Source organism: Lepidochelys kempii, chromosome 1 (assembly GCF_965140265.1).
Source record: "Lepidochelys kempii isolate rLepKem1 chromosome 1, rLepKem1.hap2, whole genome shotgun sequence".
NCBI classification, from domain to species: domain Eukaryota; kingdom Metazoa; phylum Chordata; order Testudines; family Cheloniidae; genus Lepidochelys; species Lepidochelys kempii.
Genome location: NC_133256.1, coordinates 246946462 through 246961598, shown reverse-complemented (window position 1 = coordinate 246961598; position 15137 = coordinate 246946462). Strand labels below are relative to the sequence as shown.

General features: G+C 44.7%; 1 protein-coding gene across 2 annotated transcripts in view; it reads left to right on the top strand.

Annotated features, from left to right (window-relative positions):
* TMEM178B (transmembrane protein 178B) overlaps window positions 1-15137 on the top strand; it is a 329107-nt gene that overhangs the window by 288521 nt on the left and 25449 nt on the right. For both annotated transcript variants that reach the window (XM_073322275.1, XM_073322269.1), the window contains one exon: window positions 11603-11740. In XM_073322275.1, coding sequence (XP_073178376.1) covers window positions 11603-11740 — 138 coding nt within the window. The remainder of the gene's footprint in view (window positions 1-11602; window positions 11741-15137) is intronic.

Sequence of the window (15137 nt, the reverse complement as noted above, 5' to 3'; positions counted from 1 at the left end):
TGACTTGCCCATGATCACACAAGAAGTCAGTGGCAGAGCCAGGAAGTGCACCCAGATCTCCTGAATCCCAATCTAGTACTTTAACCACAAGATCCTCCTCCTTCTCAAGTCCAGGTTCATACCTGACTGGAAATTGCCCTGCCATCTCCTGGCTGGGCTGTTTATTGGTTCATGTGCCCTGAGTTGATATTCTAGGGAACAGAGTTCCTAGAAGATAGGTGTTCATATTGCAGAAACCAACCTCACAAATTACACACAGGACTTGGTTCTGTGAGGTGCTAGACACCTCCCCACACACTCCATGAGCTTTTGAACACCCTCAAATCCCACCATCTTCGTGGAAGTGGAGGCAGCTCAGCACTTCACATTAAGTTCTCAATAGCTCACAGAATTTGGCCTTAACTGGCACCTTTGTTGGCTGTCTCAGTAGACAGCCTGAGCACTGAATGGCCCTGGAGACAGAACTCACCCCTCACCCCAAGAGGTGGCCCCTCCATCTCAGGGTTGAGGCACATTGGCAGGGCAGTGTAGTGAAGCCTGCCCTGATGCTTTTCCCTGGTAGGTTGATAAATAAAGGAATTCAATTTTCAGGGCTGCCAATCCCACACCCTTTCCCCCATGCTAAATGTACTTTACAAGAAAGAATGTGTTCTTTGCTCTGAGACCCCAAGCCTATTCCAGCTTTCTTCCAGACCATTAGAGAATACAGAAGAATTTCCATTTAAAAAGCCAAGCTTTCCACCCAGCCTCTCATGCGACCAGCTGAAATGCTGTGGAACAGAGGTAGCACAGTGGGAGCAGAGAAGGGAGTGCACCACACCCTCCCATGGCAGTCCCTCTGTCCAATTTAAAGTGCTGTTGCCCAGCTGCAACGCATTCCTCCTTGGCCAACAGAGCGGAGCCCATGGTGTGGTTCCTCAAAGGTCAGACAGTTGTAAAACTCTCTGCCTTCAGTTGTAAAACTCTCTACATCAGTTCAGAGCTGCATCTAATCTTCCTTAAACTTCAGCTATACAGACACAGCCTTTGTGCATCGACCTCTCTACTGTCCATATCAGAAAGTCTCTTGAAGACAAATCCTCCTCTTCAGTCCCTGATGAGACACTTTCTGCCTTTTCTTTTTTTTCTCTCACATACACAAACTTTTCTTCTTTTCTTTCTTTTATTATTGTGTCAAAAGGCTCTTTCATTTCCACCATGTCTCCCTTGTCTCTTCCCGCATGGCCACTCACTGCACTAGGGGACAAAAGGCAAGAGTGACAGTGGGACCTGTATCAGGCCACAGATAGGGCTGCCAGCCATCTCAAATTTCTCAGGGCCCCTTGCTTTTGGCAGGTCTGTCCCATGTCCTTGAGAACATTGCAGAACATTAGCAAATCCCAAAGGTAATCTTTAATAGGGAACCCGGGTGCATTGTGATGAGAGTACATAGGGATGGGGAGTCATGACAGTGCATGGCAATCTGGAGTTTTTATCCTGAAGCTAAAATCGCTATAATTATACCAATCCTAGTCATGCCGTATTATTCAACATCTGTCTGAAACTGTTGGAATTGCTGGGGAGAAAACACAGGCTGAAATGCCAGCAGTACACTGGTGACATCCAGCTCTCTGTCTCCTTTACATCAAATATAAACAGTGCAATCTCCCAGTACTCTGTGCTTAGTCAAAATCAGAACCTAGATGAAGAGCAGCTGGCTAAAGCTGAACCCAGGCAAGGTTGAGGTGGTTCTGGTAGGGAGAGAGGAGCACCTCAAACAACTTGCCTCCTCTAGTAATGACAGTCAGATAGTTTAGTTCAGTGGTTCTCAACCAGGGATACGCAAAGGTCTTCCAGGGGGTACATCAACTCATCTAGATATTTGCCTAGTTTTACAACAGGCTACATAAAAAGCACTAACAAAGTCAGTACAAAATAAAATTTCATATATACAATGACTTGTTTATATACTATACACTGAAATGGAAGTACAATATTTATATTCCAATTGATTTATTTTATTATTATATGGTAACAATGAGCAAGTAAGCAATTTGTCCGTAATAGTGGGCTGTGACACTTCTGTATTTTTATGTCTGACTTCATAAACAAGTAGTTTTTAAGTGAGTTGTAACTTGACTGAGTTGTAGTGAGTTTTTAAGTGAGTTGTAACTGGTACACAAGACAAATCAGACTCCTGAAAGGGGTACAGTAGTCTGGAAAGGTTGAGAGCCATTGGTAGTCAGTCTGCAACCTCTGGGTCTCTTTGGACTCCTCAGTGCTACAGGATACACAAATCGCCTGCTGAGAAAAAAATGGGGACTTATATTTGCACCAACCAGAAAACTGAACCCTATCCTATGAGATGCAGACCTGGCCACAGTGATTTGTGACATCCAGACTTGGTTATTGCAGCTCATATCTAGGAATGAAATCACATCACCTGAAAAAGCTCCACCTGGTAGAAAAGGCAGCTGCTTATCAACACAGGTCACCATGAACATGGCTCTCTGGTGGTCCCATTTCTGAACTAGTTCCCCATTGAACACAAAGTCCAGTTCATTGGCTCTGTTCTGAAGTTCAAATCCTTCCTTGGGGTTGGCCTTAGGTGCATGAGAATTGCACCCTCTGTGACCTCACACAATAGCTACACAAAGAGTGCAGAAGACAGCACTTTCACAGGAGTTTGACTTAGATTATGGAACTCACTGGCACAAGAGATAATGACCAGGGGACTCAGCACATTCAGAACTAAATGCAAAACTCATCTCTTTGATTTGCTTTTCTTTCCTAACAATCTTTGCAGATTTCAGAGTAACAGCCGTGTTAGTCTGTCTTTGCAAAAAGAAAAGGAGGACTTGTGGCACCTTAGAGACTAACCAATTTATTTGAGCATGAGCTTTCGTGAGCTACAGCTCACTTCATCGGATGCATACCGTGGAAACTGCCTTTGCAGTATGAATCTTTGCAGAGTCATACAGACACATAAAACCCCAAACAAAAGAACCTTATGAACTAATCAAGCTGTTCTTCCTGCAAGATGGAAAAGAAGAGAGGGAGAGAGATTGTTGTTGTTGTTTCTATTTTTGAATGGTTGTGGGAGTGCTCAGATGCTCTGGTGCAGGGTGGTTACTAGGTAAGCACATTGGCAGACAGACAGACAATTCCCCATGACAAAAATTAATAATGTGCAGAATTTCCATTATAAGCCCAACCCCACCATGTCTGACCGAGCACAGCCTGTCTAGCATGAACCACAACAAGGAACAAAAGTTTACAACTAATGTGTCTATGTTAGTTAACACGTGTTAAGTGTTTTGCAATTAACACATTACAACAGGACCAAAACTCTAGTCTAGACAAGACCTTTGTGTTTTGCAGATGAAACCTTAAGAAAATGTGGTCCTGTCTTCTGTGCATTTCCATTACAGAGCCCATAGCACTTTGTGTAAAAGTAAGGGTCCTCTAAATCCCTGTGTGCAAAAATTTCCCATTTCGCCAGTGTTATCTGCCTGGCTGCCCTCTCCCTTCCAGAAGTGGCTGCATTTCAGTGGGTTTGAATATACGTTTGTGAATCACTTTGTGGTGAAAGGTCCTTTGTATAAATGTAAACTATTATTATTTATATTAAAACAGGTTTTTCTTGTTGTTGCTGCTTTGTAGGTACCCTTATGTTGCAAAATGAGATTCCAAGAGCAGCAATTGTGCAAACAAGGAACTCATAGGTGAATGCATTTTGGCAGTGTTTCAGGCAGACTGGAAGTGTTTCTTCCATTATCTTGCTGTTCACAGAATGAAAAACACCAGCATTAAACTATGAGATGAGCAAGCCACAAAATGCACAGTTAAAAGCACCTCCAATAGTGCTCATTTACCCAGCGTGATTGAGTTCTGCTGGTGATGGTGCTAAATCTGAGGTCAGCGTGGAAATTGCTGTTTCACAAATCTCCCGCTTTCTAGCTTGATAGCAGTGTGTTCTGGAGTGGAGGAAAGGGGAAGGACTATCTCCTGTGGCTGATTCTCCTAGCAGAAATTTGTAATTTAGAGTACTGTGGGCCAGATCTTCAGCTAATATAAATAAGCATAGCTCCACTGAAGTCAGTGAACCTTGCTCTGGGATCATGTGAGAGAATTTAGATCTGCAGAAGAACTCGTGTAGGGATCCACTTAATTTAACTGTATAATAGACATACCCCCAGCAAGGGAAGGGTGAGATGTCTGTGATTCAAATGTCTCTGGATAAACTTAAACCAACATAGCTAAGGAAAATTTGAAGTCAGTCAATCTGGGAGGATCATGGATTAGAATGACCTAGTATGGAGGCTTACATTGTCCCAGTCCATTTCTACTTATTTATGACACAAACCCTAGACACCTAGGCCCAGCTGGGCACAGCAATCTGATTCAGATTAGTCTTTGAGCCAGGGGTCAGGGCGGGAGGTCCACGAGAGTCCATTCTTGTGGCACAGAAATCTCCTTTAGGATCTTCTCCCTCTAGGGCCTGCACCCAGAGGCTATTCCAGAGTGTGGGGAGCGAGAAGAGAGTAGACAGCGTAGCACAGAATACCTGGCACATTCTTTACAGCAGCTCTACCCTTCTTATTGATTTGATAGCAAACTGTGGGTGCAATTTTGCATCCTGGAGTCAGAAGAATGTTCTTGTGATTAAAGCACTCACCTTAGACTCAGGTGATCTAGATTCACTTCCTGGCTCTGCCACAAACTTCCTGTGTGATCTTGGGCAAGACTCTTAATCTCTCTGTGGCTTAGTTTCCCATCTTCAAAACGAAGCTCATATTTTTTCCTTCCTCACAAAGCCGTTGCGGGGGGGGGGGGGATATAATGGTTGTGAGGTATTCAACTCCTGTGGGTGATAGGGAGGCAAACTGGTATCAATGAAAGAAAGACCTGAGCTCTGGTGGATTTCACTTGTGAAACATCATGGTCAAAAACGCACTCTGATTTTTTCAAGTAACAACACTGATTCAAAACATGTCTCATTTGTGGTTACTGGGGTGTGAAACTTCCCCCACATTATGACATTCCAACCAGAGCAGCATAACAACCACCGATGGACAGATGTCTGGGTGAAAGCAGAGGGAGGGGCATTTGCAGACTTACAGCAAGAAGCTTCTACCCATGCTACCCGGAGAAAATAAATCTGCATCAGGTTCTCTTTTGCCTCTCAGACACCCAGGAAACCTGTCGAGTAAATATTCTCCAGCTGAGGCCTGCAGTGCTGTTAGGGAATGCGTGGAGTCTCGTGAGATTTTTTTATATCTGTCTTCCCAGCATTGTGCATGAGGTTATTAAAGGTGAGCTTTGAGGCTCTGGCCCACACCAACATCACGCTTGAACTCCGTCCCAGCCCCTTCCTATCTTCCTTGTGCCAAGTATGAGGCTGGTGGTGTTGCCTGTTTCCATATCATAGCTCTATATCAGAGGTAGGCAACTTACGGCACGCGTGCCAAAGGCGGCATGTGAGCTGATTTTCAGTGGCACTCACACTGCCCGGGTCCTGGCCACCGGTCCGGGCGGCTCTGCCTTTTAATTTAATTTTAAATGAAGCTTCTTAAACATTTTAAAAACCTTATTTACTTTACATACAACAATAGTTTAGTTCTATATTACAGACTTATAGAAAGAGACCTTCTAAAAACGTTAAAATGTATTATTGGCACGCGAAACCTTAAATTAGAGTGAATAAATGAAGACTTGGCACACCACTTCTGAAACGTTGCCGACTCCTGCCCTATATTAACAACAGAAAAATCATCGTCAAGACTTCCGTCTCATCAAGCCATGAAGAAGGGGAGAGTGGTTGTGACCCCCTGAGGTCATGACCCCCAGGATGAGAGCCCATGCCTTAGTAAACCATTGGGACTAGCAGCCAAACAGTTGATGAATTTGAAACATTATATATTATAGTACTTACCAAATAAATGCAGTAATAACCAGTTTTATGACAACTTATAACCACACTCCTAAAAGATGTAATCAGTTTTAGATATTATCAAATGTAGAATATAATAGCGTATCACTCATTATGTTGTAAAAGTGGATTCACGAGAGTGCTACAACCTATGCACCCGCTGCAGTGTCAGGAACTGTGGGATGGCAACCTGGAATGCAGTGCAAGGCATGGCCATATGTGCACAGGGGGGAGTCGTGAACCTGAAAGACTCTGGCTAGCATGGGACATGCTACAGTATTGCAACCCGCAGTGGTTCAGTCCCACTGGTACAAGTTTCAGCAGTGCATTTCTCTAGTGTAGATGCACCTTCAGTTGATCAGGTTTCACTCTCCCGAGACATCACAATCCTGCTTGTTCTCCATTCATCCAGAGGGTCATCTAAGAAAAAATAGGTTTCAGAGTAGCAGCCGTGTTAGTCTGTATTCGCAAAAAGAAAAGGAGTACTTGTGGCACCTTAGAGACTAACCAATTTATTTGAGCATAAGCTTTCATGAGCTACAGCTCACTTCATCAGATGCTGTTCACGAAAGCTTATGTTCAAATAAATTGGTTAGTCTCTAAGGTGCCACAAGTACTCCTTTTCTTTTTAAGAAAAAATAGCGTACGATGAGACCTGAATTTCAAAGTGTAAAACACAAACAAAAAAAACTTATAAAAAATCAGAAACGTTCAGGACGTCTTTAAACGCCAGAAGGAAGCATCAACGGGCACAAACACAGTTTTGTTTACTTTTTCAGGATACCTTTACACAAGAAAAATTGCCAAAGCTAACCAAACTTGGGTAAAATTCTGTCACCTTGCTCCTATGCCCTGCTGTTTATTGACATCAGAGCCCTCCCACTCCCATTCCCACAGCAAGGAGAGCTTAATGAGGCCTTCAGGATCCTGGGGCTAGTTTTGTTCAACATCTTCATTAATGATATAGATGATGGGATGGATTTCACCCTCAGCAAGTTCGCAGATGACACTAAACTGGGGGGAGAGGTAGATATGCTGGAGGGTAGGGATAGGGTCCAGAGTGACCTAGACAAATTGGAAGATTGGGCCAAAAGGAATCTGATGAGGTTCAACAAGGACAAGTGCAGAGTCCTGCACTTAGGACAGAAGAATCCCATGCACCGCTACAGACTGGGGACCGACTGGCTATGCAGCAGTTCTGCAGAAAAGGACCTAGGGGTTACAGTGGACGAGAAGCGGGATATGAGTCAACAGTGTGCCCTTGTTGCCAAGAAGGCTAACGGCATATTGGGCTGCATTAGTAGGAGCATTGCCAGCAGATTGAGGGAAGTGATTATATTCTATTCGGCACTGGTGAGGCCACATCTGGAGTATTGTTTGGGCCCCCCACAACAGAAAGGATGTGGACAAATTGGAGAGTCCGGCAGAGGGCAATGAAAATGATTAGGGGGCTGGGGCACATGACTAATGAGGAGAGGCTGAAGGAAGTGGGATTATTTAGTCTGCAGAAGAAAAGAGTGAGGGGAGATTTGATAGCAGCCTTCAACTACCTGAAGGGGGGTTCCAAAGAGAATGGAGCTAGGCAGTTCTCAGTGGTGGCAGATGACAACAAGGAGCAATGGTCTCAAGTTGCAGTGGGGGAGGTGTAGGTTGATATTAGGAAAAATTGTTTCACGAGGAGGGCGGTGAAGCACTGGACTGGGTTACCTAGGGAGATGGTGGAATCTCCATCCTTAGAGGTTTTTAAGGCCTGGCTTGACAAAAGCCCTGGCTGGGACGATTTAGTTGGGGTTGGTCCTGCTTTGAACAGGGGGTTGGACTAGATGACCTCCTGAGGTCTCTTCCAAGCCTGATATTCCATGATACTATTCTATGATGCAAAGCAAAGCCTTGATTTTCTACCCTTCCTTCCTTGCCAAATACCATTTAAACAAACCAGTAATAGTAATAATAACGCTACTATAGGCCTGTGTCTAAGAGAGACATTCTCTGGCCTCCTCTTCTGTAAGGGTGCTGATTCAGTGGTGCACTACATTATATATTAAGTACTTTCCCATGGAAGAATCACTTTGAATAGACTTGTTCTTAACACTGACATCCTGTGAGCTCTGCTAGGTGAGGACTGCCAGGGAGATATTGTCAGACAGACAAGAGCTGTTTATGAAACCAGCTTAAAAGTCCCCTTTCCCGCCATTGCCATTTGCAAATGATGCCCTTTGGGGTGGTTCTGGCGGGACAGAAACTGAACTGGTTTTGAACAAAAAGGAAGCTTATCTTTATTTTGTAGTTCTTCCAGATGAGCCTAGTGGAAGGGCTTGCTGGGAGGAGGGTTGCTGGGAGAAGGAAGCAGTGAGAATTTTTAACTGAGCTGAGGGAAGATTCAGGGGAAGTGGTGTTTTAAACAGAACATAAATAAAACTTTTCTGCTTGGGTTTCAATGTCAGACAAAAGTTAACCTTATCAAGTATGGGCCACTTCTCCTTTTCCATAAGAGGACTTAGCCCAGAGTTGTAATGATGCTAATGGACTGCACCTTGGTGCTGAGAAAAGGAACCCCAGTACTGGTACCTCTCAGGTAGGGTGGTCAGATGAAATGAACCCCAGCACTAGAGACAGTCCTACAAGTTGGATCCAGGAGTCTAGGTCCTGTATCTGCTCCCATTTAAGTAAGTCAATGGCAAAACTTCTGCTGATTTCAATGGGGAGAAACAGGCCCTTTGTTTGGTAGGTGAGATGAGAAAGAGATCCTGCTGCCCTGCCACACCCCAGCCCTCTGAGTTTCTCAGAGGATGTCTACACAACAAAATCTGCATGGGCGAGCTACTCATGTTAGCTTGAATCCAGCTGGTGCAAGTAACAGTAGCAATGGAGACAGGTCAGAGTAGGCTAGTAAGCTGAGTACATTCCGCGTGTCTGTGCTGGGCTTCCGTTACCCACACTGAAGCCCATGTGTAGATATACTCTGAGAAGTGGCTCTGTCAAGACAGGGTTTTTGAGGGTTAACCCCCAACTAGAATGTAGAGGCAGTTTAGGGAGGCATTCCTGTCATGGAGCAGAATAAATACAGAGGAGGCTATTTAGGCTGAACACTTAGGGTGTTAGGCTCTGTCTTCGCAAGGAAAAAAGGTTTGTTCTTGAGTTAAAGTCAAAGGTCTCTTGTGAACGGACACAGACAATTGTGCAGTGGTTTTGTGATGCAAGTTCTGAGGCATTAAAGTCAAGGAACAGATCAGCAAACGCTTTCCTTTGTCACCTGTATTAGGATTTGAACCCATGGGTTAAAAGCCAGTGTATCAATCTACTCTGCCACTGAAGATGGCTTCTCAGTTTCTTCTTGAGTTAAAAAACAATCCCTCTGACAACACCCAGAGGAGCAGATACCAGTACAGATGCTTCGGTTTTGTAGGAAGTACCTGGTTTTTCTGCACCAAGGACCACGTAATATATTCAAATACTTTGGACTCTCTTTTCACTTTTGCTTATTGGTCATCGGGCAACCATGAAAAGTTTCTCTTAGTGAGACAGAAAATGGGGGTCTGAGACTTGTCTTTTGTAAGAGAACCTAGCAATCTTGAGCTCAGTAGCGATTCCCCTGTCCTAGGAGCAAGGGTCACTGTCTCTGTAAAACTGTCCCACTTACACAACAACCACAACAAAGTGACAAGGAGACATGAGATGGTGACAACATCACTGATGCATGTCATCATTGCATGCACAGGAGAGTTTGTGTTCTACAAGCTGAACTTGCACAAATGTTGTGGGACAGGGAGCCAGGTGAAAATCTGAACTGTCCGGCCAGATCCCAGGATGGGCAAGAAGCCTAGGCCCATTGCATTACTTGTCCTTGTGATCCATTGTGGCAAAGAGAAATAGAAAATTGGAGCTGGTCTGTGGGAGTTAGTCACCACTATTGCTGGGCCAGCTTTTCCCTCGCCCCAACCGAGGAGAAAAGCTGCCCTAGACTCAGTGTCTGATTCATTATTTTCAAATCCCGCTCTTGCATCCCTTCCTCCCACGTGCATTCTGTTATTTGAAAGAAGAAGAAGAAAAATCCTCTGCAAGTAAAATGTGCTTCAAGTGGGAGAGAATGTGTTTGTGGTGCTGACTTGGGTGGAACTTTTCCTGTGTGTGGTGAGTATGGCCGTGTGTGAGTGTGGCTGAAAACAGTCAAATGTTTGTTTTAATGAAAGTACCCCCACTCTGGATATCTGATCTAAGGGTGTAAAGGAGCTCATTGACTCTAGTAATCCTTGCAGTTTCAGTAGCCATGTAGACTCTATAGCTCCACATTTCACACTGGAAATAGCTGTGAAAATGTTTGATTTTCTCCTGTGTGCAGGCAGGAGATGGTAGTGCAGCTGTCCCTCGCTTTTTGATGAATCGTGCTATAGGACATGGGAAAATTTTAATTTGAATGTTTTTCTTCCATTTTATTTTGCTGCTATGAAATGCTCATAACTGTTGTGTCATTTGCTGAAGCAAGCCATAGCACAGGCAGGTTCTATTCAGGCATGCATGTAACACACGGAGTTGTGCTGATGCACCTCATTCCTAATCTGTAGTGTGTCCAGATGCTTTATTCCCAGACACCTGCCCTCCCTTAGCTGTGCCACTGCTCTTCAATCCTGACTGTAGCACCAAAACACCTCCCCACCACAAAGTCATTTTGAAACATTCACCATCCAAAGCCAAAGGAGGGGGAAACGTGTCTGCTCCATACCATGATCCTTTGTATCTCAGGTACTTATATAGCCCTCATCACCAAGGTAGCTGAACACCTCACAGTCTTTAATATATTTATCCTCACAGCACCCATGTGAGATAGGTCAGTGTTGTTATCCCCACTTTACAGATAGGAAACTGAGGCCCAGGGGAAGACTACGGTATGTCTACACTGCACACGCCTTACAGTGGTGTGTACAGTACATACCCTGCTTGCCCCCTAGCATGGTATAAATAGCAGCGTAGATGGTGAGGCATTGCTTAGGCAAGGTAAGACAGGTAAGTTCAGGTAATGCCTGAACCCTATGGCTATGTACCCTACGTGGCTGTCTACATGCCCGAACAGTGCCTTCCAGATCTACACTATTTTTAGCAGCGTAGTGTCCTACTCCCGGAGCCTTTCCCCGCCACAGGGAAAGTAGTTGGCAGCGGGGAAAGGCTCTGGCAGCGGGAAGGCAGCATTCCAGCAGCTCTCTGCTGCTGAAGCCTTTCTCTGTGCCAAGGAAAGACTCCAGGAAGCGAGGAGGCAGTGGGGAAAGGCTCCAGCAGTTCCCCACTGCTGGAGCCTTTCCCCACTGCCCTCCCCCTGCCAGAGCATTTCACTGACGTGTGTAGCTACAAACCACAGTGTGGATTTAGCCTGCTTTTCACTGCGGCACATAGCTAAACATACCCTACACATCACTGCCAGTGGTGTGCAGTGTAGACATACCTCAAGTGATTTGATCAAGTTCACACAGGAATTCGTTAGCAAAGCAGGGAAAGGAACCCTGGTCTTCCAAGTCCCAAGCTAGCTCCCTCACCACTGGACTGTCCTTCCTCTACATCATGACACAAATCCTCCTGTGCTAACCACTGACAACGCTGTGCAAAAGAAGGAAGATGTTTGGGTTAGAGTTCTTATGAAGATCTGATCATAATAACATCAAATTTCACAAGCATTCTGTTGTTCTCTCTTCCACTTTGCAGACCTGCGTAGGATGACGGCTGGCTTTATGGGCATGGCTGTGGCCATCATCCTCTTTGGATGGATTATCGGGGTGCTGGGGTGCTGCTGGGATCGAGGCCTTATGCAGTATGTAGCAGGGCTTCTCTTCCTCATGGGAGGTAAGGATGTTGTTTTGCAAAGAAATGTCTTCTGCCTTTCTGCATCTTATATATCGTTTCAAGGTTGTCTTAAATGCCATAGTGTCTGATTTGATTTTGATCTTCCACGCCTGTAAATCAGGAGTGACTTAACTGAAGCCAGTGGTGTTTGTGTAAATGAGATCAGAGTCAAGCCCAGCAGGCAGAGCTGGGTGAGTGACTCAGAGTAAATAGTTTATTTATCAATTTAGTCCTTTTTTCCGCACGTGGTTCTTTGATGATGAGATCACGATTTCAACAGGTTTGCTTCTTGTTGCTCACTTGTGCCATGTTGTGGTGCAGATAGGAGTAAGGAGCACAGACAGACATGTCTGGTGTCAGCAGAGGTAAGTGCTTTAGTAATGATAATCTGGAAATGATGCAAATAATCATTCCCCTTCTGAGGATAGTGGGACCAACAACATTAACACTCTCCGTGTCTATCGACACAAATTTGTATTCAACAAATGTTCTGTGCAAACACATTTCTGCCTGTGGACGCTTGTAAATTGTTCACTGTGAGGATTCAGTACTTGCAATTTTATGGAAAATAGGTCTGTTGAATTAAGTGGATATGACTTTTTTATGAAATTATGAGTTCGGTTGATAAAGGTAACTGTATTGATGTAACATGCTCAGATATCTGTAAGAAGTTTGACTTAGTACCCTGGGATAGTCTGATTAAAAATTAACACTATACAAAATCAATGTAGCACAATATTAAATGGATTAAAGACTGACTAACTGATAGATTTCAAAACAGAGTTGCTAATGGGGAATTATCACTGATTGGGGGTGTTTTTATGCGGGTGGCATAAGAATCATTTCTTGGCTCTGTCGTGTTTAATAATTTTATTAGTGATCTGAAAGAAAACAGATCATTACTGATAAAGTTTGCAGATGACACAAAGTTTGGTACAGTGATCAGTAACAATGGGGACAGATCATTTATCCAGAGCAACCTGAATCTCTTGGTAAACTTAGCAAAGAGTCCTGTGGCACCTTATAGACTCACAGACTTATTGGAGCATGAGCTTTCATGGGTGAATACCCACTTCGTCGGATGCATGTAGTGGAAATTTCCAGAGGCCGGTATAAATATGCAAGCAAGAATCAGGCTAGGGGTAACGAGGTAGTTCAATCAGGGAGGATGGGGCCCTCTTCTAGCAGTTGAGGTGTGAACACCAAGGGAGGAGAAACTGCTTTTGTCATTGGCTAGCCATTCGCAGTCTTTGTTTAATCCTGAGCTGATGGTGTCAAATTTGCAAATGAACTGAAACTCAGCAGTTTCTCTTTGAAGTCTGGTCCTGAAGTTTTTTTGCTGCAGGAACTAACACCGGAACAAATCAACATATCCTTAGAGCCCGGACTGGGGTTATTCTATCTACTACCCAAGATCCACAAACCCGGAAACCCTGGACACTCCATCATCTTGGGCATTGGTACTCTCACTGAAGGACTGTCCGGATATGTGGACTCTCTACTCAGACCCTACGCCACCAGCACTCCCAGCTATCTCCGTGACACCACTGATTTCCTGAGAAAACTACAATGCATTGGTGATCTTCCAGAAAACACCATCCTAGCCACCAAGGATGTAGAGGTTCTCTACACAAACATCCCACACACAGATGGAATACAAGCTGTCAGGAACAGTATCCCTGATGATGCCACAGCACAACTGGTTGCTGAGCTCTGTAACTTTATCATCACACGCAATTATTTCAAATTTGGTGACAATATATACCTCCAGACCAGTGGCACTGCTATGGGCACTCGCATGGCCCCACAATATGCCAACATTTTTATGGCTGGCCTGGAACAACGCTTCCTCAGCTCTCATCCACTCACGCCCCTTCTCTACTTACATTACATTGATGACATCTTCATCATCTGGATCCATGGGAAGGAAACCCTGGAAGAATTCCACCATGATTTCAACAGCTTCCACTCCAACATCAACCTCAGCCTGAACCAACCTACACGGGAGGTCCACTTCCTAGACACCACGGTGCAAATAAGTGACGGTCATGTTAACGCCACCCTATACCGAAAACCCATCGACCGCTATGCCTATATCTTCCACCCCAGACACACCACACGATCCATTGTCTACAGCCAAGCGCTGAGGTACAACCGCATTTGCTCCAACCCCTCAGACAGAGACCAACACCTACAAGATCTTCACCAAGCATTCTCAAAACTATGATACCCACACGAGGAAATAAGGAAACAGATCAACAGAGCCAGACGTGTACCCAGAAGCCTCCTGCTGCAAGACAAGCCCAAGAAAGAAACCAACAGAACTCCACTGGCCATCACATACAGTCCTCAGCTAAAACCTCTCCAACACATCATCACTGATCTACAACCCATCCTGGACAACAATCCCTCACTTTCACAGGCCTTGGGAGGCAGGCCAGTCCTTGCCCACAGACAACCTGCCAACCTGAAGCATATTCTCACCAACTACACACCACACCATAGTAACTCTAACTCAGGAACCAATCCATGCAACGAACCTCGATGCCAATTCTGCCCACATATCTACACCAGCGACACCATCACAGGACCTAACCAGATCAGCCACACCATCACCAGTTCATTCACCTGCATGTCCACCAATGTAATATACGCCATCATCTGCCAGCAATGCCCCTCTGCTATGTACATCAGCCAAACTGGACAGTCCCTACGCAAAAGGATAAATGGACACAAATCAGATATTAGGAATAGCAATATACAAAAACCTGTAGGAGAACACTTCAACCTCCCTGGACACACAATAGCAGATTTAAAGGTGGCCATCCTGCAGCAAAAAAACTTCAGGACCAGACTTCAAAGAGAAACTGCTGAGTTTCAGTTCATTTGCAAATTTGACACCATCAGCACAGGATTAAACAAAGACTGTGAATGGCTAGCCAAGGACAAAAGCAGTTTCTCCTCTCTTGGTGTTCACACCTCAACTTCTAGAAGAGGGCCTCATCCTCCCTGATTGAACTACCTCGTTATCCCTAGCCTGATTCTTGCTTGCATATTTATACCTGCCTCTGTAAATTTCCACTACATGCATCCGACAAAGTGGATATTCACCCACGAAAGCTCGTGCTCCAATACATCCGTTAGTCTATAAGGTGCCATAGGACTCTTTGCTGCTTTTACAGATCCAGACTAACATGGCTACGCCTCTGAAGCTTGGTAAACTTAGGACATTCAAACAGCAAGTGTTTTGAGACAGCTAAATGAAACGTCATAATCTAGGAATAAAGAATATAGGTCATATTTACAAAAGAGAGGACTATAACCTGGAAAGCAATGATTCTGAAAAGGACTTAGGGATCATGGTGGATAACCAGCTGAATGAGAGCTTCCAATGCAA